Raw genomic sequence first — 24,528 nt, forward strand, 5'->3', positions numbered from 1 at the left:
CAAAATAACGCATCATTAACCTTTAATACCCTCGTAATAACGACCCCTATTTATCCCTACTCCTTTATTTTTTTAGGCCCGTGAATTTACTGCCCTTTCTTACGATTTGTTGTTCTAACACCTGTAGAGTAACTGCGAAGTTCAAAGTCACCTAATTTACAAAATAATAATTCCTATTATACGACGTTAGGTTAGTTTATTATGAATTTATTAATTGAGATATGATTAGAAATATTTGTTGTTTTGTAAAAATTTTAACCTATTTTGCTATGACCTAAAGAAGTTCGTATTTAACTTTAAACTAGACTCGGGTAAAAGTGGTTAAATGAGACACGACACTCCTTTAAATATTTATTATAATAACAATATTACATTAAACCGAACACACATTATATCCTACACCGCTTAAGCTCGCTCGAGATCACTTGCATAATACTGATATGTACGAATTCACTACGACACGCCACTCGTCACATCCCCTCACTTGGTGGCCGTGGCCGTGGCCGGGGCCGACGACGTAGATGGCTCCGGTTCTGGCTCCGCGTCCGGTTCCTCAGAAGTAGCGGTCTCCTCTGCGTGGCAGCGCTTGCGATGCTTGTGCACGAAGTAGTAGGAAGGGAACTTGGAGCCGCAGGTCTTGCACGGGTAGTAGTGCAGCGTAGTGCGCGCCTGCGACTTGCGGTGGCGGCACGGCCAGCCGCGCTCCGGCGAGCTCTCCTGCCAGGCCACGTTCAGCACGCGGCTGAAGCGCACCGGCCCGTCGCACGACGCTATGTCCAGCACCGTGTTGCTCTGGCGCTTCGGTGGATCAGGAGCCTCGATGCGCTCTACGTCAAGTTCGCTCGATGTAGTCGATGATGGAGACGGTGGTGGTGGCGAGGCAGGTGGGGACGGAGCCCTGGCTCGCCTCGGCACAGGCCTGTGGGCCCCCGGGGGCGGCGCGGGCCTCGCCACGCAGGGGCTGGGCCCCAGCCACGCGCGGTACAGAGACAACATGCTCGCTCGCCGCCACTCGTCGACTGCGAACCGCGCGCGAGCCGCATCGCTTTATATAGCCCGCGGTCTACCTCAACTTTACTTCACAACTTTGATTTTTCCTATGAATGTAATACGCTTTTCTGCTTTGTTATGATATTCAATCCCTTTGTTAATTACCGTCCAATCCGACCAATGTTATTGTTTTACATTTCAATTTAAAAAATCTCTGATCTTTGTAGACATTTGAATGGCAAAGTTTTTAAACAGTAATTTAAATACGTGTGTTACGAATTAAAAAATAGTTCCACAATCGTCTTTAGCCATAAATCTTTTGAATTCGTCCCACGTCGTTTGTTATTAGTATTTACACAAAGCGGAATATGAATCGTGCTCTGTGAGCGGCGTTCCCTGGGTGATAGCCGGTGTTCAGCCACTGTCCGTGACTTTGCAAACAGTTAATCCACTTACAGGTCCCCCGATACAGACAACATTGGGTTTTTAAAATGTCATAATTTCTAAAATAATGCATGACGTTTTTACATTTTTATGAGCTGTTTGAGAATAAAGAGATTGAATCATAATTATATTCTTGCATTATGACTCCTATTCAAAACAACAGTAATAAATAAAATTATATAGAACACGAAATACTTTTGGCCCCATGTTGGGCGCCAAGAATTTTCACTTTTACTTCAAATTATAAGACAAAAATATTCATACCTATAAGTCCCAAATAGTTAATTGTCTATTCCACGATTACCAGCCTCAAAATTTCATAGCGAGTCCCCTGTGATCTGTCGAGGGCGGTACAGATACTACGTTTAAGAGACGCGCTCCCCAGTGGCCGCCGCTGGCTTCAATTTGAATAATGCTTTAACGTATTGTGGTATCACAAAAAAATAACGGTTAAGCTCCACAAACCACCTCTGTTGCCTATCCCTGTATTGCTTGAGTGGTATTCCAGTATTTTTCACTTCCATAGACGAACGCAGATTGGGTGCGATTTGATTGCATCTCGGATTTGTTTTTTCTGGAAACTCGAGGTTATTTTCTATTTCCATGTATACTACGTAGATTCTCTTTATTTATTTAATATTGGATGAACGGCCATAAAAACTAAACTTGAATTTCGGCTTATGACACTCAGTCCCAACTGATGATTTAATGATAAATAACATCTATTTTTTTTACCATATTAAAGGTAAAATCACAACTATAATAAACCGACACTTTTATGTTTTTACCATCATTTACCAGCTTAAAACATTATTGATCCAATTATTTCCATTACATTATTTTTAATCTCGCAATCTCCCGATCGTTTGTTAATCCGTGTGTGACCGTTATGACAGCACTAATCCTCGGTCGGGTTGACAGCATAAACCCGGCTAGCTCGCCACACACAGAATTGTAAATCAACGGCCATGCGGTGCCAACGTACCGTTTGTAAGATTAAATGGATTATACGGTCCTGAGGTCCTGGTCGTACCTGGCTTTCTCTCACAAGCCATTCTTCTTTTAATTGGTCGGATTAATACGACCGCAGTTCAATATAGTAGTCCGAGCTCTCATATATCTGCTAGGTTTTTAATGTAAAAAAGCTATCCTTTCAAGGGTTTAGATAGTTTTGCTTACGTACCTTAAATTGTTTAAGTTTTGTCAGGAATTCTTAATTTTTTCTTTTTTTCGTCTTATTAAAGAAACCGCTCTTAATAAACTATATTTATATTATCAACGCTTTAACGACACACGACAAATTGTATAAAATCAACATACGCTGAGCATACAGTCATTTAATCTGCAGAATGTCTGCGGCTGTTTGCGCGGCAAATAAACACAGATAGCCGGTCTCGTTAAATTCTCGCGCTTGGCGGCACATCGGCGCGCAAACAGAGGTGACATCCCGCTCCACGCTTACCCACCCGCGGGATATCAAGTGTGGGGAAGCTGGGTACGCCCGTGTCGGGATCTGTGTGCTCGTCAATAAACGATTTAGCGCGTTTCGAGGCGTTTTGCGAAAAGTCCCTGTTGGGTGCCAATATTTTTATGAACTGTTTTTTTTCAAATTGACATTAGCCGCTTACAGAGTTGGTGTATGTTAAGCACTTAGTCTATTTTAAATAAAAGCTTAAAATGCCACGTAAATAATACTTTCCCAGTCTGTAAACAAACCTACATTGAATTACCATTATAATGTTCGAACTTACACATTCTTCATTAATTTATTATAATTGCTCGTACAATGTACATGTTAGAAGCTTATAACGTATTCAATTGGCTGCTTTTGAAATCGGCCATTTCATTAAAACGCTTGTTTAAACGTTTGAATTGAATAAAACGTTGAATCAGGATCCAATTAGCTCTTATACAAATACCGGTAATTGCCTAATTGGTGAGATTCATCGTCTGTTCCTCACACAGATGTATGATTAAAACAGATTATAATATTAATATTTAAATGTATTTAATAAAGCGTGGAGTATTTAGCTATACAAAAATATAACGTAGTTATAATCTAGTTTACAGAAAGCCAATTACAAGTCTTCAATTGACTTCTATATTAGCGTTTAAATATTTTTCAATATTTTGTTGGATATTTGTTACTACCGTATTTTTTCAATTATAATAATATATCGAACTCTTTCTTGACATTTCGCATCAAAGACAACGCCCACAATGTTTTCTCAAAGTAAATGTCCCGTATTTCAACTCATCGTAGATGAAAGAGTTGTTGATGAAAATACAGTTTCCTTTTAAATAAAGCAATGTTTAAATATTTGTTCTCCTTTTAGTAAAAAAATATAATAACCTAGTAACAGTTTCTCTAACATAAGACTCTTTCTATGGAATAAATATTTACAGCTACAGTCATAAACATTTGTCTTAATTACTTTTTATTTTCTGACTTCATGTCTTAAGTGGCAAATAGCTTGACGAATTAATCTGGTGACCTCAAAACTGAGATACATTTGTCAATAATATAATCAATAATTTTGAATTAGGTCAAATAACCTTTTTTAACCACGGGCTTATCTTCATGAGACGAAATCCGATCCTATTTGGACGTTCAACAACACTAAATGTAAAGATTACATGAAATCTTTCGAAGTTTAAAAATAATGAGAATAAGCGTTATTGTGTAAGGAAACCCATGCGACCCCATAAGAAAACCTTATTTTCTATTCACCCTTTCAAACTATTCACCCTGTTTTACATTAAATTCCGAATTCTCGCTTCTAGGAATCTCGGCGTCTGTGTTAATTCCCTAATAGTCTAATATCTGCAAGACAAACGTCGTTGCGTTTGCTCTTGGATAGCAGACGCTAATGAGCACTCCCGGGTTTTGACTACCGAGTACAGACAGACAAGTTCGCATAGTGCCCTGTATGTACGTAGATCGTATCCGTTAAACTATGACTCAATCAGTCAGAATTTACTTTAGTATTTTGCACGCCTTTGTCAGGTGTAAATGACATTTAATTTAGCAGTTCAGTTTTGTGCTTAAGTTATTTTACTAAATTAGAATAAAGATGTTTTTATTCGCTGCTGATAGGAAGCTATGAAAAATATTAAAGAATAATACAAAAATAAAACTAATATAAAGTAGATTAAATCGCTGATAAAATAACCTTTAATTTGTTTTATAAAATATAACTTGTACTATAGAAACTATAATATTTTTACTTCAACATTAAAATAAACCGTCTGCATGTACGCTAACTCTGTGATCTCACCAGTAACATAAACCTATTACTCCGCAGTTAGTGAGTTATTAACTGCTAGTGCAAATCTGTTCGGATAATAGTTAATTATTTAACTAGCGATGCAGTTTAGCTCAACTCCGACCGAACAAGCTAGAACTGTACGATTCGTGTCTGAGTTTCGGAGATGCAATGTTTATACAGCTTAATTAGTCTTATTTCACTTTCAATCTGGATGCTATCAGCTATGTAGGTAGGGTTTTGTATTCTACTAATATTATAAACGCGAAAGCTTGTATGGGTGTATGTTTGTTACTCTTTCTCGCAAAACCCATTGATCAGTGAACTGTATTGTCTCAGAGGATAGTTTTTATCCCGGTAGTAGGTAGTGGGATCATTTTTGATTTGTAATGAGTTTAGCTGATTGTTTTGATATCATGTACAAATGAAATCTTTTGAGAGATCAATTTGCCTAAATTAACGTAGTTTTATAAATTACATTGTCTGCACAAATACGAAAACAAAATAAAAACTAAATAATTGATCGCGCATAGATATTAATTCAAACAAACAATCCGAGTGTATGACGCGCTGTAATTCAATTTGTATAACAAACAGCAATAAATTATTAAACAAACATCGCATCGCTATCGGAACTAAATTCGCACTAATCTGCTTTGCGCTACAATTTGGCGCCCAACGCGGGGCACGCTGAATATTGCACGACTCGGCCGCTGCTCTCCGCCGTGATTTACGCGATCATCTCGCTATTCTGAATAAACTTGTTAATATGCAACTAACGCTTGAATAATAAACTATATCGAAACTACTATTTCGTTTGTTTCATCAATTATTTCACTGTTTTTGATTTGTCGTATTTGATTTGAGAATTGATTTTAGCGTAAGCTGATTAGACTTATGACTTTACATTTATTTAGCGCTATTATATTTACAAACGAGTATTACATTCGATCGATTATTATCGTAATAGCTCAAGAAGCGTTATGATAAGTTTACTTATTTTCATAATTTTCATCCAACAGCGGTAACAGAGAGAATCGGCACACCATCATCAACAGCAACGCTAACAACAACAACAATAACAACAACGTCATCAAACTGCGCCGTGTGCAACATCTCCGGGGCGACGCGGACCGTGTCCCGGTCGCGAGCCATCCACTACGGCCTGAAGGAGGAGGCGGTCGGCGCGAGGGTGTGCGAGCCCTGCCACTGCCGCTGCGTGCGGTCCCGGTACACCCGGTGCCCGGTGCCCACCTGCCCCGGGCCCAGGGTCCGAGCGAAGCGGCTGAGGCATCTGCCGCCGCGGTGGCATGATCTCTCGCTCGACTTGAAGAGGCCGTTAATGGAAGAGTTTGGTAAGTTACCTGAGCCTATTAATATTATATACGCCAAAGTTTTTATGTATGGATGTTTGTGAGTTTCTCCTTCACGTAAAAACCAATGCACGGATTTATATCTTGGACTAACACAAATGAAAGTTTTTATCCCGATTGTATGGCCCCGTGGAATAATGTTACAGGCACAGTTATTCTAATAGGAATTGAGTATTTTTAACTAGTTAAGTTTAACTTTCCCGAGTGTTGTATACTTGTATGCCTCTAAAAGAAAATTGTAAATTGTGTTTTCAATCTTATAATACGTCAGCTTTTCCAGCTTCATCTAGACATACGCAAACATTTCCAACCTTTCTTCTTTTGTTTCAGAAATTCCCAGTGAGCTTAGCAAGTGTTGTTTAGCGTGTTTCAAGAGGATAACGCGTAGGCTAGAGACTGTAGTAGAGGGTGGGCTGGCGCCGGAGCCCTCCGAGGAGGAGGCGGCGCGCTTCCGGGCGCTGCTGCGGGACCACGGCACGGCCTGGGACCGGATAGCAGCCGTTAGCGGCCGCACACCCGCCAGCCTTAAGGCCTTCTACTTTACCTATAGGTGAGGAAGTTGAGATATGTTATAATTGGTGTTTGGTGTGTGCCGTGATACCTTACAGATCATGTTGGATATAATTTTTAAAACATTGGCATATTACATTTTCATGGCTTAAAACTTACAATTTGAAAATAACACATTAACACAAAGCGAATAGAAACATTTGGCAGTTTAACATATGAATGTAGAATTCGGTTTTTTGTCCGTATTATTAGAATATTGATCGATTAAATTTACAAATTTAAGAATTTAAAACCTTATTTTCTCTAACTCTAAGATCTTCATAACCATACTCACACAAACCAATATCCCCAGAAAAAAGCTATCCCTCGACACGTCAGTCGGGGACCGCCCGTCGTCGGGTCCCCGCTGCAGTTCGAGCGAGGACAGCGCCCTCTCGTCAGCGGACACGGACACGGCGAGCGGCGGGTCCCCGGCGCGGCCCCCCGCGCAGCCCGCGCCCGCTCCCCGCACCGACGCCGTGGCCCCGCGGAGGCCGCGCCGCGACGAGTACGACTCCTCAGCCACGGAGACCGCTGACGAGGAAAATGATGCGCCTAGTGCTAAGGTAAACATAACAATATACATTTTTAACAATTTATTTTTCCTTAAGAAATAAGCATTAACTTTGTACACTTCTTTCGAATTAAGCGTTACTTTAAGTTGTTTGTGTACATAAATGACAAATTAATAATAAGAAAAATGACGCACGTGTTTTCGACCAAAGACTATTTAGACCTCATCTTTTCGCGGGCTATACCTGTACCCTTGTAATGATTATCTTTTATGTTTTAAAAAACGCATTTCCCACAGATTGTACCTCCAACATCAATACCGACGGTAGTCTCGCTAGCGTCATCGTGCAGTCCCATGGTAGCCGTCAGCGCAGTCCCCGTGACCACGATCCCGGTGAGCTCGGTGTCGGGTCCGGGCGGGCCCAGCCCGGTGCCGGCCCCCGCGCGGAACAACACCGGCCCGCAGACCGTGCGGGACGTGGTCCTCAACCTCATAGAGATCAGTCTGACGAGAGACGCGCAACCTCAACATACCAACATCAAACCACATCAAATTAAGGTTAGAATAAATGAAAACTATTGATATGGCATGTTTTTTTCTTTCTATTCGAAGCAAAACATAAACTTACGTTTTCTCTCAGGTAACATCATCCTGTGCAAGTGGTCGTGAAGCGTTAGCAACACTAAGCGTAGTCAACAGTTCCCACGTTGGTAACACCGGCGCGTCAAGTCCACAGCGGGCAGCCACCATCACGCCGCTATCACATTCGACACCGTCCAACGACAAAGACGTGATGGTGCTACACATAGAGCCCCGAGCCGAGCGGCCCGAGCGGCCGGAGCGACCCGACAGACACGACCGACACGACCAGCTGCTCATACGACAGGAGCGACATGAACCTTTGTTAGATCTCAGTGTGAAAAGGCCGAGACATGACCAGCCGTTCTCACATCCAAACAAATCGGTAAGCTAGTATTTGATATTGTTCAGTACACATATTTATTTATTTTTTCAACTGACTACTCGTTTCACCGTTATATTATGTCATCACCAGGTGTACCGAAATTCAACGGAATACCGACCACAACAGGAGCGGGAATCGCCGAACCAGTACAATTCGAAACCGAAGTCAGTTGGGGCACCTCCTCGGCCTACCTTAAAACCAGCTCCTAACCCTAAAGGCTCCATAACCCTAGGTACTCCCGTGGAGACGAGGTTCGAGCCTCACAGAACACCGCCGGAGCCCAAGACAGGGTCCATAACAGCTGGAACTCCTGTACATGGCTCCCACCACCTTCCTGATAAGAGAACATTGGATTTCTATAAGAGAAGAAGTCCAGGCGGACCTGGCGCGTTTTATGCGGCGCAGAGCAGTCAGCCGCGACCGCAGTCACCGTCCTTCTCACCTGTAAGTATCAACAATGTCGTACACGACTGCACTTGTTATAGCTTGTGGTTCAAAGTCAGATAAATCTCGTGATACTGGCATCTGATCACAACTTGTCCTGGAGAAAGGCTACTTGAAATGTTTTAAACTGAAAATAATGTGGAAGTATCCCGCATGTCTATAACTTATATTCCTCGTTGCAGACCGGAAGCTCGGGCTACACGCGCAACCCTTACGGGCTGGAGCAGCGTCAGATCATAATGGCGGACTTCATCACGTCACAGCAGATGCACGGCGGAGCGCGGCGAGAGCGAGAACGCGCATCCTCGCCGCAGTTCCGCCGCGACGCCGTCTCTGTCATACAGAGACACACGCCGCAACACGTCTACCCGCACCCGCACCCACACCCGCCGCCGCCGCCAGGTACATACACATACATGCCAACACCAAGCTACATCTTAAATGGTCCTCGTTACCTAATCGGAAAATCAGAAGTGGAAACTAACAACCCTATGCAAGAACGATTATTAGCTAAGTGACGTTCAAAAACAATAATTTATCTCCACGCTCCATGTGACGATGAAAGACTAGTATCATATATAAGGATGACTATTGCTATGTATCGTTTTTGAATATGGCTGAAATTTTCGTCTCAAATATTCCTCTTAAATAAATCGGTCAATCAGAAGTAGAAACGAAATCTGGGATACAAATTCAGCCAAACAGGAGCCAAAAGTCTGTCGTTTGTCTTGCTACTGCACTGACTCACAATCCTCCCTTTACTAACTAACAAACACAACCTCAATGAAAAACATCGATAATGTCGATGTAGATCGGAATCCGCCAGTAGTTGGTATCATTAGATCAATGTCAACACCACACAACGGAGTATGAACAAGACATATAGAGCGCCTGCACGGACCTCCTATCTCTGTCTCAGATGCGCCAACGACCTCGTAACCAAGAAACGAGTGAACAAACTGAACTGTCGACAGATGTACCTTATACCTTAATGAGTTCCTATTCTTATATATCTCACGCGATTGTTACGGGGTACCTCCCAAATGTATGTGTATTAGGTATAAAAATGTATACCACGAACGTTGAGATAGCGCTCTATAGCTTGTCTTATTCATGCTCCAAGATGAGCGGGCCACGTCGCCGCAGTTTCGAGACTCCGGGTCCGTGATACAGCGGCACACGCCGACCTACCCACAGCCGCACCCACATCCGCATCCGCTTCCAGGTACACTACTTGCCAGGTTTTACGGATCCTACAGATCTCATGCTTACTGTAGAGCTTCAGCTTGTCTATATGGACCTGGTTAGACCTCGCGGATCTCTCCTGTATCTGTATGTAGTTAGCCGTAAACTCATAACATTGTAACGAACTTAGACAGTTGTATATTTGATGGCAGTTGTTTTTGATATTTTAAATGCAGAAGTAAATATGCATAGCGCATTTTGTTTGATTGTATTACGAGTTGGCTGCTTGAGTTATTGAGGCGCTTCGTATAGAGGGTTAACAAGTCTCCTATATCCGATGACTTTAGTCTCCGGCGATACATTCCAGAGTTCAAATTTCGATGAAAAAGAAATCGTCTGGTATCTAAGACTGTAGCTTTGTATACGAAGAGCTTAACTGTAGTATTGTGTGCGCCTATGAGTTTCAAATGTCATGGTACTATCACAGACAAAATATCGTATTATTCACTTAAATAGTTCTGCCTATTTTTTCAATAACCGAACTTACAATCTAATTACTAAACTAACAATGTTCTGCAGGTCACGAAGCGTTTACTTCGTTGGTTGACGTAGCGTCGGCGGCGACGGCGTTGCCGGTGCCGCGCGGCTCGCAGCCGGACGGCAAGCCCGAGTCCAAGCAGCAACAACAACAGCAACAGCAACAACAGCAGCAGCAACAACAGCAGCAGCAACAGCAGCAGCAACACCACGACTTAAGGTACAATACGTTAACATTTACGAGTTGTCAGTTTGTTTGTTTTGCTAATGATGGCTTGCAAGTAGAATTGAAATTTACCCTAACCAGATACTTGAAATCGAAACATGATCAAAACTCATAGTAAAAAACTTTGTATTCGTGTTCGTTTTGTATAAATTAACATATTTGTAAATGTGTACGACACTTTAAAATTCTAATATTACAACAATGTATAGACAATAAAGAAAACTACTGATAGCATGATATAATATTATAAAATGTTCAATGTATTTTTACTAAATAAAAGTTATCTTTTTTTTACAGAATGATGGCGCAAAAATTCCAGATCAGCTCACAGTTTCCGGTAAGTTATTAATGATTTCACACTATTCAAATTTAGTTTAATGTCAACAGTATATCATAATATTCCACAACTTTCACACAAGCTACCAAGCCTCAAACTAATCAAAGCTTTTATAAGTGGTACTACTACATTCTTACACCCGGACACAAAACAAATGATCGTGCTCATCACACAAACATTTGTCCTGGGAGAAGTGAACCGCTATACCAATAGGCTAGTCGATACAGTACAGTCAATAGTAATCAAATGTCCACTCCTTAAAGTTAAAAATATGAAATATAATTGTTAATGTGAGAATATTATTTCTCTATGGTGATGGTTATTTATAAGTGCGATTTTTAAATTATTTTTTGTTTTTGTTTACAGCAAATGTTAGACAGAAGAGTCCCATCTCAATCTCAATACATAGAGAGAGATAGACAAATACAAATACAGCGGAGAGACGCGTGAGTACCTCTTTGTCATGCTCAATTTATCTTAGAATAATTATATATTTAACTTACTTCGAAAAGGACGAGGTTCTGTACCGATTTTGTTGATTCTTTTTTCATTTAACGTAAAATAGCTGTCATTTGATCCCAATTTCATAAAGTTTTACTCAGTAGTTTTTACTTGAAGTCGGTTGCATGTTAAAAAAAAACTTTATCAATCAAATATTAATATTTTTAGTAACCTACTATGCATACTATTAACTGTGTTTAAATGTGAATAAGCTACCCGATCTTCATATTGTCATCTTTTAATTTAAGACATTCACATGTTATAATCCTCGTATTGTGTGTACAGCGAGCGCGCAATGCACGCGATCCACGAGCGACACGCGATGGAGCAGCAACAGCATCAGAACCAACAACAACACCAGACGCAGATCATTCATGAACGACAGCATCATATGCAGCACTCCATGGTAAATAACATTACCATGACAAGAGCTAATTTTGACAGTACTAAGTTTTATATCATGAGGATAAATCTCGTGTCTAAACCACAACTGCACGAGTTGATTGACCACAAGTTAAGCTACGCTTGATATGTCCGTGGAAAACGAGAAAATTTCTTTGACAGTCGGTACGGGAAGTCAGAAGCTATATAGTCTGACAACCAGTGAAACTGAAGGGTACGGTGTTTTCTAAATGAATGGGCTGAGGAGGTCAGATAGTCAGTCATATCAAGTAGTGTAGTAGTAAAAACTCCCAACACAGTTGGGAAGAGGCTAAGATGGAGGTTTCTTGTGAAAGATGATGTCTTAAATAGTATAACAATATTGATCTATTAAAATGTGTGTTGTTACAGCACGCGATGCAAGAGCGACACGCCGAGCAGCAACAACAGCAACAGCAGCAGCATCAGAGCCAACAGCAACAACAACACCAGTCTCAGATCATACAGGAACAACGACATCATATGCAGCATGCTATGGTACTATATACAACTTTAATATTAGAGCAATACGTGTTAGTATCAAATGGTTGGACAGATCTGCGAATTATGCGATCAAAGTACGTGATCGGGATCAAACCCGCTACACACTTGATTTTACGTGCTGATATCAACTACTCGGCTATTGGTGCTGTCAATATTTTTGACAGCTATGTTGGCGATTTATGATATGATTATGGTTTCCTTATTTTGTAAGGTAGTAGTTTCGATGAATATTAAAATAACTATATTTGCGATGGCCTAGAATTGAATAATATGATTATTTTTTGTTGCACAGAGCGTGTCGTCGCAGGACGGTGAGCGGCGCATGATCCAGTCCGTCACGTACAGTACGCCCGGCAAGCCGCGCGCGCAGACACCGCATCATATCGAAAGGAAAGACACGTACGTATACTACTTACTAAATAAGTTTTCTGATCACAATAAACCTAATCAGTAAATTAATTACATCAAATTTATTAAAACGGCAGCTAACATGCTGAAATAATACCTAGGCTGCTCTTTGCAGCAACTAACAACTACGCAAGCCACGGACTAGTCTTATACATACAATTCTTGTGTTGGATTGTTTGTATTTCAACTCCCCCTTAACAGCTTGACCCATTCTCATGGAATTTAGTGTGCAAATGGACTAGGTCTGGTGGTTCATTTCCCTAAGTAAACCAAGTTTTTTTCTGCACCGTGACGAAACACGTTTGCTGGGTCAGCTTCTTATATAACAGAAAAACTATAAAGTAATACCATTAAGCTAGTATATCTGACAAGGTTCATAGACGTTCATGTCCTACCCTTTCACATACAACATTAATCATCATGTCCCTATTGCTGTGCAGGCGTCCGGTCGTGTCGTCGGTCCCGGCGGGCGCGGGCGGCGCGGCGGGCGCGGCGGAGGCCCGCGCGCGGCCCCCCGAGGGCACGCTGACGGCCGCCTCGCTCATCGACGCCATCATCACGCACCAGATCAGCCAGAGCTCCGACCAACGGTTTCCGGTAACTACACATTCTTATTTTATTATTATTTATAGTGATTTGTAGTAGTAACTGCCTTAAAAATGTCTTAAAGTGTAACAAGAGAAATTGTAGAAATTGTGTAATTTAACAAGTAAATTTTGCTGTTGATATGAAAATCTTATAATCAAAATTACCCAAATGCAGTATAGGTCCAGACACACAATACCAGTGAGGAAAAATGAATTAAGCAATGACGTTTTAGTAAAGGCTGGTTTTTTAACATTATTAAAATGTATAATACCCCGTAACAGATCTCCGTAAAACCAAAAAAATCTGACCAATTTCACTTACACGTGAACAAATTTGCGGACTCAGCTGGTCATAATACATATTAATTCGTATAATAAATATTTTGTCACTATAGGACCGGCCAGACCGCGGGCCCACGCCAGCCGAGCGCGAGGAGCAAGCGGCGGCAGCGGCAGCAGCAGCCCACACCACCAGCATCAAGCTGGGAGACCTGGCCTCCAACATCATCACCAGGGACTTCTGCAGCCCCACCACCTCCATCATGCACCACAAGTAAGGAAAATAGACTATTATATACGTAGACAAGGAAACAAAATCACCTACAATTGGATAAAATTGATTATAATTACAATATATGAAGTATACCTTACCAATAACTTTCAACTTTGCTTAGTGTTTTGTAATCTATAAATATAAAGAAAAAACCCTTAATTCCAATAGTTCCTACCATCCATTCATATCGATGCTTGGCCTACAAGCACAGTCTTTATCTGGAACATTTGATAGTAAGGCCACTCTAATGTTCAGCAACCGATTCAGCATGGGCAACTCGGAGGGCTACGTGAGCGGCGCCGGCGAGGAGTGGAAGCGACGCGACGCGCCCAAGCACGCGCCATACCTCGAGCCAGTGTCGCCGCCTGACAACCATCCTGCCAACAGGTACGATATACTACTATATACAGAAATTATAAAAAGGATTTGATGTATGTATAGCTATTATTATTGGAGCTTATCGTGTTTCGTGAAGGAGAAAGTAGACTTAAATTAAGATGAAGATTTTTTTTTAAAACTCCTCCCGTTTTGAGAAATAAAATCTTTGTGGCGCGGCAGTTTTCACAAATGTTTAAGTCTTAGGCACAAAGACACCCAGACTCATTACAATCATTCGTAGATTACGCAAATGAATGTCCTACGCGGGGATCGAACCACGTGGATCGGAAATCCTACGTGGTGATTTCTGAAATAATTGATAACTGATGATGCACCTAGGCGATGGCCATAGAAGCTCCTCAATGAAATGGTATAACTCCATCGAATTTGGATGCATGTGAAATAATTTAACAAATACTTTGATTTCACGATTTTATTTATTTGTGTGTCAGGAACAACAGTAACCGCCGCTACAGCTGCGTGGGCGGGGCGGGCGGGTCTGGCGCGGCGGGCGCGGGCGCGGGCGCGGGCGGCGTGCTCACGGCCTTCGACTACGTCACCAACCGCATCGTCGAGGTCATGCGCTCCGACGCGGACGAGCGCGCCAAGCCGCTCGCCTTCCCCACCGCCGGCTACGCGTACCCCTTCTCCGCGCTCAACGTGGCCGCCGCCGCTGGTGATGGTCAGTACCCGCTATATGTTACCCTTTTATGATTATTATACTTAAGTTCTTTTTACTGTGCCAGTGGCTCAGATAGCCGCGGTAATTATCATTAAATATGGTTTCCTACTTTTCCCTTGAACTTCTAGCATTTGAACGTCCAATAACTTGGCACGCATTTGAAAAAGAAGAACTTGTACATCAATGACAGTAAAATAAATCTTGAAACGAGACTGTTTATGAAACGTGTTTCCATGTGTTGTTGCAGCGTCGAGCAGCAACCCGGCGGGCAGCAGCTCGGCGCCGCCGGCCGCGCCGCCGCCGCCGGAGCCGGCGCCGCTGATGTCCGCGCAGTACGAGCCGCTGTCGGACGAGGACTGACGCCCGAGGCTCGCGCTGCTGGTGGCCACGCCGGGCTCCAGCCCCCACTCCTGTACATACGCCGTCACCTCCACCACCCGGTCGGCCCTATGTTTCTGACGCGACGGGCCCGACGCCCGTGGCGACTCGCCGAGTGTCCGCTGTCAATACGCTGACCCGTTGGATCTATTCGTGTTTAACTAATCCTATAGACGATGGTACTAAAATTGTATATTTATAAATCTTCTTACGTTGTAATGCAGGGATTAAATACCGTTCATGTGTTGTGGGAAGCTTTAAATGTCCGGTAGTAAGCGAATTTGAATGATAGTTAGAGGCACGCGACGGCGCGCACTGTCCGCAGCGCACATCCGCTGCGGAGCTCGATACGCTTATGGAAATATATGCTGTCGATTAGTGAGAATATCATTACGAATTGTTATTTATTTAGTTATTGAGTTGTTTCAATTATTTCTCGTCTAACTGTAGTTAACGCGGCGGCGGGCGAGCGGGCGCCACTGCTAGGCCCAGCCAGGCCCCGCTGCGCCCGCGCCGCGATGGATGGCAACATTCACGTGATTAGTAGCACTGCCGCTGAGAGACGCAATCTTACCTCAATCATTATTATAAGTGGCAGATTTAAAGCGAACGTTTCGGTGATTAAACGATATAAAAGTAAATAAGAAATGTATTTTGAATCCAGTCTTCCATCGCCACTCCGACAGGGCCGCACTAGGCTGGGCTCCGAGCGACTTCGTCCATAACTTAGCTACACTTAGGTACTTGTATATTATTGTATAAAGACGCGTATTGTGTGATTGACAATTGCCCCGGCATGCATTTCGCAGATTCCTCGTAGCAGTAAGGTCGAGACGCGACGGGGGCGCGGCTGCCTCCTTAGTTAAGAACATTTTGTATCGCTTCGCTTCGGATTTCGCTGTCGCCTCATCCATTACCTAGAGTACGCGTAGTTCAATTGATCATTTGTTAATTTCGTATTGTAAATAGCATTGTGTCGTTTCGTTTATGTAAAGTTTGTGTATATCGGTCCGCCGCAGCGAAGTCCGGAACGGCCTCCGAGCTCGACGAAGCTGTACGCGACTCGGAACTGTCAAACCCTTATTATACATATAGCGTAACGTTAACGGAGTAGCCTAAGTTATATAAATTATATACATATGTAAAAGTGTATGGTTATTATGTATATGCATTTGTAATTATACAGGTTAGCTAAGAGTTGAATCAGAGATTTGATTTGGTTTTGTTAGTTGGCGGGGTCGCGGCCGGCCGGGCCGCGCCAGGCGCGGAACTCGCGCGCCGCTCTACATGCGACACTCCGCACGACATGGCCGCATGCACGCGCATGCCCGGCCCGCATGGCCGCATGGCCGCATGGCCCGCATGGCCCGGTGATATTAGAGCAACGCGCGGTGTTTTTGTAAATGTTTTCGAGTTATGTGTAAAAAACGACTGATTAAATTTACTTTGAGCGAGTGTATGAGTGGCGCGGCGGCGCGGCGGCGGCGGCGGTCGCATACACATTGTGATTTCTTTATAAAAACGTTGTAATGTAATGTAAGTAGCCGAAGAAAAAAAATAATCCTTGTAAGTCCGAACATAAGCGAAAAGATACTTCTGCGAGGACAAATCAATAAAATAAGATGCAAATCTAACGTCTGTGTTTTATTTGTGATTCAATAGACAAAGTTAGGTTATGACAAGACTACAATCCTATAATATTTACTAAAGTAATGTTCAAATAGAATAAATGCAATCAATATTTTTCTATAAATATCTGAAAACAAAGAACACTTTTGATACTCTATTTTTTCATCAGTAAAGATAATAAATCATTTCTAAGGATAAGTTAATATTACTACGAACGACATTTTGATGCTAAGAAGCTTGCTCTAGAGACTATCATTCTTATCTTTGAAGAAGTTCAGTAACAGTGTGAAGTAAGACCACGCCGTTTTTATGATCTGAAAAGAGTAAAAATATTTTGAAATTTTTACTGTAATTACTAAAGGTGTGTTCACATCTGGCGATAGCGGCTCACGCTGCCTTGTATATACAGAACATGTAGGCTGTTACCACAAAAAAAAAACGAGCTTAAGTCACGTCGCATTCGCTATATGTGAACACACCTTAAAAACAACTTACTAAATTTAGCTCATGACACTGCGGCAGTGTCCGATACGATATAACTATGTAGTAAATGTCTTCATGACTATGACATTTAAAGAGTATTGATTTATGAAAAGACTTAGGTAAAATCGTATCGGTCGTGTCGGCGGGTGCCCGAGGTACACAGCCTCACCGTGCTGTAACTAGCCAGTGATATGGCAGAGAAACCATATGTCGTCACGTGGATCTCCTTCTGCGACCTGAAAATAAAATATTTTTAATGTTATACACTTGTTTTATTTATTAACCCAGTAGTTTTGGTTCCTAAATCCTTCCTGTCGCCTGACTAGTTTCAAACCTAAGTTTTGCTTTTTACGCAGTAATTGTGGAAATGACAGTGACCAAAAACAAAAAAAAAAAATTAAATTTACAATTTTATGGTCTTGCCAGTCTAAAATAAAATTGAATAAAATCTATGGTAACATTTGCTTTTGAAATACATTTAAAACTAAGTAAAATAATATTCACCTGTGCAGCATAATCAGAATAGCACTTTTGACTCTCTTAGAGCCGTTGTACCAGCCACAGTTGTATAGAGCCTGCGCCAGATTTCGGCTCTGTAAAAATAAATTAAAATTCATCAATGAAATTCAGAGATTTTTCGATTACCGCTACGATAACGCAAATTTGCTACCGCTTTGATAAAGAAAAATATTGATACAATAATACTAGAATATAGCATATTTAATTAATGCTGGGGTAACTCACAGTATCAATGAGCTTCTGTCCGTACCAGCAGAGTAGCCAGGTCTGTGACAACGCTGTCACCAAGAACGACTTGTAAGCTATCTCGTTCCATTTCTCGATCAACTGGGAATTTTACAAGGTGTAAACATCGATCCATTGCTAGATATTGGCGTATCCTGCAAAAACTACGTCTGACCTGAACATGGAAGTGTGTGGCGAAATGCCATCCTGTTCCCTATGGTCTGGGGCCAGGCCGTACCGTTCTCACTGACTACCATGACACATAGACACTTACACACTTTAAACATCACTGATTCTACTTTTGTCAGTGGTCTATCAGTCTAAGAACTACCTAAGCTACATTTATAAAATATCAGCTATTTCTGTCAGCTACGAAAAACGGTTTCTTTTCTCTATAAATTCTATCTGATCTAAAATACTAAATGCTTTATTCAAAAGAACTCGTCTCATATCTGTAGTACTGTTGCAAGATCATCATTAAATGGGAGCTACTGTATTGTCTGTGTTGTAAGGCCCAAAAATAAAGGAACCAATAGCCATCAATAACTTACAACGCAGCAGAACCCGCAGAAACAGATGATGATGGAGCTGTTCATGAAGTTGATGAGTAGCGCCAGGCTGAACATCTTCTCCACATCACTTGCCAACCTGCACAACATGGCAAAAGGCTAGTTACTTGCTTATTATTGTAATTTTCGCAAAGTAATAAATAAACAAAATAAGTCCACGAAACTATCAGATTTAAAATGTAGGTGTACTCGAACAAGTAATATCGGGACAAAAATCAAAGTTAAACACCAGAATTCTATGGAAATCAATAAAATATATAGTATTTTAATTTTTTTTTTTTGTCCGCCGACTGCAAATCTGCAATCCGACTTCCGTTTGCATTGCAGTTCTATTGTAAACAAAGATTATATACCTTAGTACGGGAGTAAGAAAAAATAACCTTGGGCATGAAACAACTGAATAAATACCTGATGAGTGCATGATGTCGTAAGACAATATCAGTGAGCTCCTTCTTGTGTCTGAGGTCCCAGTGCTGGTGGCTGTACGAGCCGATGCCCTCGCCTTCACAGCGCACTAGATCGGCACTTATGGCAGCTGTTAGAAAGTGATCAATAATAATGTATTACATAAACTGCTCCCAAAATCAAGTTACAACCATATTTGTAGACAATTTTAAGATCTACAACTTGGGCTTGAGGTTGATAAAAAAGGGTTTTAAAAAAAATCAAGACTTGAAATTTTGCCCTTGAACTCCGAATTACTTTAGAAGTACACTTAAATCGATGATTATTTTGAAAACTTTATAGTATTGGTAAACCCCAGTTTTCAACCAAAATTTGGGTTTCCTCAACTCAGCAAGTCAGCATAATACACTAAACGTTATCAACCGTTGGCTAACTTGTCTCAAAGGCATTTTCATATACGCGGTACTTATCATGGTCGTTATCTAGAATGCTGTTGACTGTTTGGCTCATTATCTCAATGCTCAATATTTAAAGTATAAGCTATCACAATGATAGCGATCGCAGGTCCAGTCCCTTATTAGTATTATTACAAAACATTGGACAGAATGAAACAAACCAAGTGGATAAGAGGTGACGAGCTGGTGATCCACGGTGACGTGGAAGAGGCGGGAGACGCGGCGCGCCAGCAGGTCGAACTGCGTCGTGATGTGGCACAGGAACGTGCAGAACAGGATGTCCCACGCCACGTTGCACCAGATCACTACCAGCGCTAAACACATGCCACCCACCCAGAAACATATTTTTTTAAGCCCCGACACAAAAAGAGAGTGTTATAAGCTTGACGTCTGTGTCTGCATCGTATCTGCCGAACGGATACCGTGATTTGAAGTCAGTTTATTTTGATTAAAGGTTTTGGTCAATTTTATGCGATTGTTCTTAGACATGTTCGATAAAAATCTGTTTGACCGATTTCGTTTTTAGTTTTAAACGTTCACACAAAACATTTTTTGGCCATGAAGGGTTGGGTTTGATGTATACAATTTTCACTAATAACCATATGGAAACAACAATTAATTAATAAATTAAGTAGTTTGGTGTTTTTTTTCCCTCCGTCAAGTAGATTTATTTCCATTAACATCATACTTACCGTAAGGATAAAAAAAAGAGTTTTTCCCCATTTCGCCAAACTCTCTTACCGTGCCAGGTCTGTAAGACGAGCGTGAACTCGTAATACCCAGGGCGGTAGGGGTCGTACGGCAGCCAGTACAGGAAGTGCAGGCCCATTGGTCCGTCGTGCCCCAGGTACCGCGCCAGCGTCACAAAGTACGGCGGGCACAGGAAACTGATCAGCAGCGCGTTGTTACACCAGTAGTACCCTGTAGCTTGGAAAGATGAGGAACCGAAATATGTCACACGGATGTTATCTAAGATCAGATCAAGATTACAAGACTCGTATGTCTATACCAGGTACCTGTATATGTTTGCCGGGTTAGGTATATCCCAAGGAGAAAAAGTTTTTTACTGCATACTTTTACGCAGGAATCAGAAGGAAAAGCCAACTCATTCGACTCATCATTATCTTTTTGTCTAAACATTTGCAAACTTCGCTAGAGTCGGATTGATCAGACTACTTATTTAGATTAACTCATAAAAATATACTTATAAAAAGAACAAGACGGTACACCCTTCTAGACAAACATGTTAGTCCAATCCAATCACCATTCACACAATCACAATTTTGTATTTATTAGACTATAATAATATATAAAACAGCTATTTTAAGCTGTTTTTATTGGTAGTTTTTAGACCAGATTGTCCCCGCAATCATCTTAATTGCTTAAATACTAACGCTAAGATCATCAACCAAAGCGACGCATTCGACAAACCTTTGACGATGAAGTTGAGCTGTTTGAGTGCTCGGCTGATGATGAGATGCTCCTCCTCCGTGACCTCACCCTTGGGCCACATGCCGCGCAGCTCCGTCACCAGGTTCTCGAACACTGGCCGGTGCAGCACCATCTTTACTGATTTCACCATCGCTACACGTGACATGTTGATGGCTACACTCCTTTGATGCAATTTCGAATTAAAGTAATCAAAATGGCGTACCTACTCAATCGGTATAAATTTAGTTTCGTTTAAGTCCTCAAATAAGGTATTCGACTAATAAATGGCAACTAATTGCAGTTTAAGCTTCAAAGAAGTTAGAATTCCATAATAAGATCAATAGTCGAGGCAGACTGACTATATCAAATTGCAACTGCTATTTGTAAGTCAATTCTAAATTCCTAGCGCTCCCAATGGTGTTTCTCACTGCTGCCTATCTTGGCAGACCATATCAAGTGACACAACACAACAACCCTGCATGTTGGACTAGTGTCCCCGAGCACGCCTTTAAAAAAGTATTGGATCTCTTTCCATGAAATTATCCCGGGAATGAAAAGAAAAAAACGGATCAAGTCCCTTAAATTTTGCATTAATGACCCAGACAACCGAACCGACCGAACCAAATAATTATTATAAAAGAACAAAGAAAGTAATACAGTCACGTCAGTTCCATGGTACCTAAGACGACGCATCCAAAGCAGGGCATCATGCGGAACACCTTGATGGAGTCGCGGAAGGTCTGCGCCTCGTAGGCCGTGGTCATCATGCTGACCAGCTCTGAGGGCGCCGCGCACATCAGGTTCGCCATCTCGAACCAGTACACCATGTCCCAAAACTTACTGGCATAGGGTAAATAGAGGTGAATTTTAGAAAATTAGGTTTATCATCAAAGCTATGTTTTCGAAATCGCCGATCTGTTGGAAGTCTATTAGATTTGTTGAGGTTTTATTTATATAATTAAAGCTCTTAGGAAGAGGACATATGATACGCGAAACAGGGTGAAGTCAGTTATTATGTTGTCTTATAAAGTACCACCTTCTAACTTCTGAGTATTCTAGCATACCACCCTGCACCGTGACCCTTTGTTTAGACAACTGCAAGCGTTAGTTCATGTGGAAGCACCTTTTTTTAAGATAATTAAATTAATTTTGAGTTTAATTATAATGACTGAAATTTAAATGACAGGAACTGACGTGGTTTTCTCCGATATATTGTGCGTCATCCGGATGAAGACCCAATTTAACACTTTCTTAGTCGACACATAGGATTCGTCGTAGTCTTCCACGCCATACACCTAGAAATCAATGTCATTATAATTTATATCGTCAAGCATTTTGATCGGGCACAAATTCAAGTACTTACTCGTTCATTCTGCTTCTTTCTCCCGAAACAATATTTCTTAAATAAAGACGTCATCTCGCTGCCGACTAACAATTCCTTGTGATACAAATCGACGTAGGTACAGTAAAACAGATATTCGTAATTATATGAAAGTGTATGAATAAATACAAACCTCAGAAAATTACAGAGTTGGTTGAATTCTTAGTCCGCATTAGGAACAGCGCACACTATATTTTACACCTAGGATAGGAACTCGTCAGGTGACTTTATGAGGATCACCCAGCTATAATAACAATATGAATCTGCCTCTTTTGCATCATATGTTTATTTTATATATTTTCGCGGGATAACTTCACAGGAAGGGACCCGGTCCTTTTTAAAGTTGTACACGGGGACACTTTACACGTAGCTAGGTTACCTTTATACCGTGAATTATTATCAAAATCTGAAAAGAAATGCATAGGTACGTTCTGTTTTCGGGAACAATAAGGCCGCAAACGTAGAATATTAACAGTGACAAAGATGTGTAAATAGCAACAGCGATCAATATCCACAAAAGCGTCTCCAAAACTTTGCACGTAGTGCGCGCTCACTCTTAATATCCAGTTGTCTCCGCTTGTGTAATTATTATATCACAGCAATATTTAATAAGTTTTTATTTCTTAGTATAATTGAGCTCGGCTGTTATTAAAAAGAGTTTAATATAATTACATCCTCCACCCTTTTCGCCCTCCGGCACTTATTTATTATGTATTGGAAATTAATCCCTGTAAAGGTAATTAAACCTTTAATAATGTATAGAATAATGCAGATAAGAATAAGTAATGACTAAAATGGATACAAGGGATTTTACAAGTAGAGATTTTTTTTCCTGTTCCTCCCTTTTACTACGTTTCGAAGCGAGTTTCAAGAGGGTAAGGGATAGTAGCTTGAGGCGCGACAGAGGGTCTTCGCACAATAACTTTAACAACTACTACTAATAAATCCGTGAGGCTGTTTACGGATCCAAGTTTGGCAAAATGCTTAGGAGAATAAGAACAGTGTTAAATTTAATCCAATTGGCATACATTAATCGGCACTTGTAAATAGCGGAATTGGGGTCCAGGACTAACGCATCCAACATGGCGGCTTGGTCGATGCCATCTGTTGCTTTCGGATGGCCTAGAGCTAGTATTTAAAGTAATATTATAGTTATTTCGGAAGTGGCTCTACTAATACTAACTAATAAAATTCGCAGCTCAGGTTTGAACAACAGGGACGTTAATCAAATAACAGAACGGCAATTTTTATAAAGAAATTCAGGAAACAGAATAAGCTCTAACAAATAAACTTCAGCCATCATACGGATCGTGCTTAAAGAAAATTGTGGCAGTAAAAAAATGTTTTTTTTCTTCTTCAAACCTACCTTAAAAACTGGTCTACATCCCCATTGTTTGAATATTAATTATTAATTACAGCTTATTATCAATGATAAGTTTTAGTTTAATCCCCCTCCAAACCTATTCACCCCTTTTAACCTGTAACAATCTACGCACACGAGTCATGCTATAAATAAACAGCTCTGGCCTTGATTCAAAGCCAAAGAGCTCATTACCAAATCTCTTGTTAAGATGGAAAGAAGTTCAAGATTTTGTTATAGTAACCCCAAGAATAAGACTTGGACAGGAGTGACGGTATTCTCAGCGTATCTGGTGCTGCTGATGGTGGAAATATACATCGAGATCTTCGAAAACGGCACCCATTTACGTATTTATAATAACATAGTGCATCTTTGGACGTGACGTGAAAATCACACCAATGGATGATGTGTTAAATGTGATGCTTTCTGCTTATCTGGCAGTATCTAGTTTGTGTAACAGTGGAACTGATCTTTATAATAAGGGTCAGTGATTGTAAAAGTTATTAGCAGTTAGACAATGTTACGACGTATTAGTGGAGAAAAGTAATGTTTTTTGTCGACAAGTGACGTGACCGACTCGTCACTTCAGTACATCCGAGTGATTTGAAAAAGTAACAAAGTTGCTAGTGGTTAAAGTGTCTATCGTCTATCCTGAATACAGAACGATAAATCTAAAGAAGAATGTGGCGTGCATCTGTATTAAGTAATCTGTACGATGAATCTGTTTCTGCAGAATGTTGAAAATCCTACGCCCTGTGTACCTAGCAATACTTCTGGTTGCTCCTTTTCAAGGGGGCATAGTCTACTAAAATAATATCTAAGTGTAATAAA

At 41.2% G+C, this 24,528-nt stretch overlaps 2 protein-coding genes across 11 annotated transcripts in view; one reads left to right on the plus strand and one right to left on the minus strand.

Moving 5' to 3' along the window:
* Positions 1 to 16,874, plus strand: part of LOC113495989 — a 116,730-nt gene extending 99,856 nt beyond the window's left edge. For 8 of the 10 annotated variants that reach the window (XM_026875023.1, XM_026875024.1, XM_026875026.1 and 5 more), the window contains 19 exons: positions 5,723 to 6,055; positions 6,404 to 6,623; positions 6,936 to 7,188; positions 7,434 to 7,694; positions 7,777 to 8,100; positions 8,191 to 8,544; positions 8,727 to 8,946; positions 9,668 to 9,769; positions 10,309 to 10,486; positions 10,790 to 10,829; positions 11,196 to 11,275; positions 11,616 to 11,736; positions 12,123 to 12,248; positions 12,547 to 12,653; positions 13,103 to 13,259; positions 13,645 to 13,802; positions 14,058 to 14,189; positions 14,633 to 14,862; positions 15,110 to 16,874. In XM_026875023.1, the coding sequence (XP_026730824.1) occupies positions 5,723 to 6,055; positions 6,404 to 6,623; positions 6,936 to 7,188; positions 7,434 to 7,694; positions 7,777 to 8,100; positions 8,191 to 8,544; positions 8,727 to 8,946; positions 9,668 to 9,769; positions 10,309 to 10,486; positions 10,790 to 10,829; positions 11,196 to 11,275; positions 11,616 to 11,736; positions 12,123 to 12,248; positions 12,547 to 12,653; positions 13,103 to 13,259; positions 13,645 to 13,802; positions 14,058 to 14,189; positions 14,633 to 14,862; positions 15,110 to 15,222 (3,509 nt within the window). In that variant the 3' untranslated portion in view covers positions 15,223 to 16,874. The remainder of the gene's footprint in view (positions 1 to 5,722; positions 6,056 to 6,403; positions 6,624 to 6,935; positions 7,189 to 7,433; positions 7,695 to 7,776; positions 8,101 to 8,190; positions 8,545 to 8,726; positions 8,947 to 9,667; positions 9,770 to 10,308; positions 10,487 to 10,789; positions 10,830 to 11,195; positions 11,276 to 11,615; positions 11,737 to 12,122; positions 12,249 to 12,546; positions 12,654 to 13,102; positions 13,260 to 13,644; positions 13,803 to 14,057; positions 14,190 to 14,632; positions 14,863 to 15,109) is intronic. The other 2 variants (XM_026875025.1, XM_026875031.1) reach the window with 2 other exon arrangements.
* LOC113495998 (odorant receptor 4-like) lies at positions 16,200 to 24,455 on the minus strand. The gene is made up of 12 exons (XM_026875043.1): positions 22,320 to 24,455; positions 22,151 to 22,251; positions 21,636 to 21,796; positions 20,957 to 21,109; positions 20,267 to 20,446; positions 19,687 to 19,839; positions 19,074 to 19,200; positions 18,648 to 18,744; positions 18,097 to 18,198; positions 17,857 to 17,945; positions 17,522 to 17,588; positions 16,200 to 17,183 (listed from the first exon to the last, which is right to left on the minus strand). Exons 1-12 carry the CDS (start codon positions 22,371 to 22,373, stop codon positions 17,112 to 17,114), a joined length of 1,356 nt encoding a protein of 451 aa, XP_026730844.1. The 5' UTR covers positions 22,374 to 24,455; the 3' UTR covers positions 16,200 to 17,111.
* Between the last annotated feature and the right edge of the window lie 73 nt (positions 24,456 to 24,528).

Source organism: Trichoplusia ni, chromosome 7, assembly GCF_003590095.1.
Source record: "Trichoplusia ni isolate ovarian cell line Hi5 chromosome 7, tn1, whole genome shotgun sequence".
Lineage (NCBI taxonomy): Eukaryota > Metazoa > Arthropoda > Insecta > Lepidoptera > Noctuidae > Trichoplusia > Trichoplusia ni.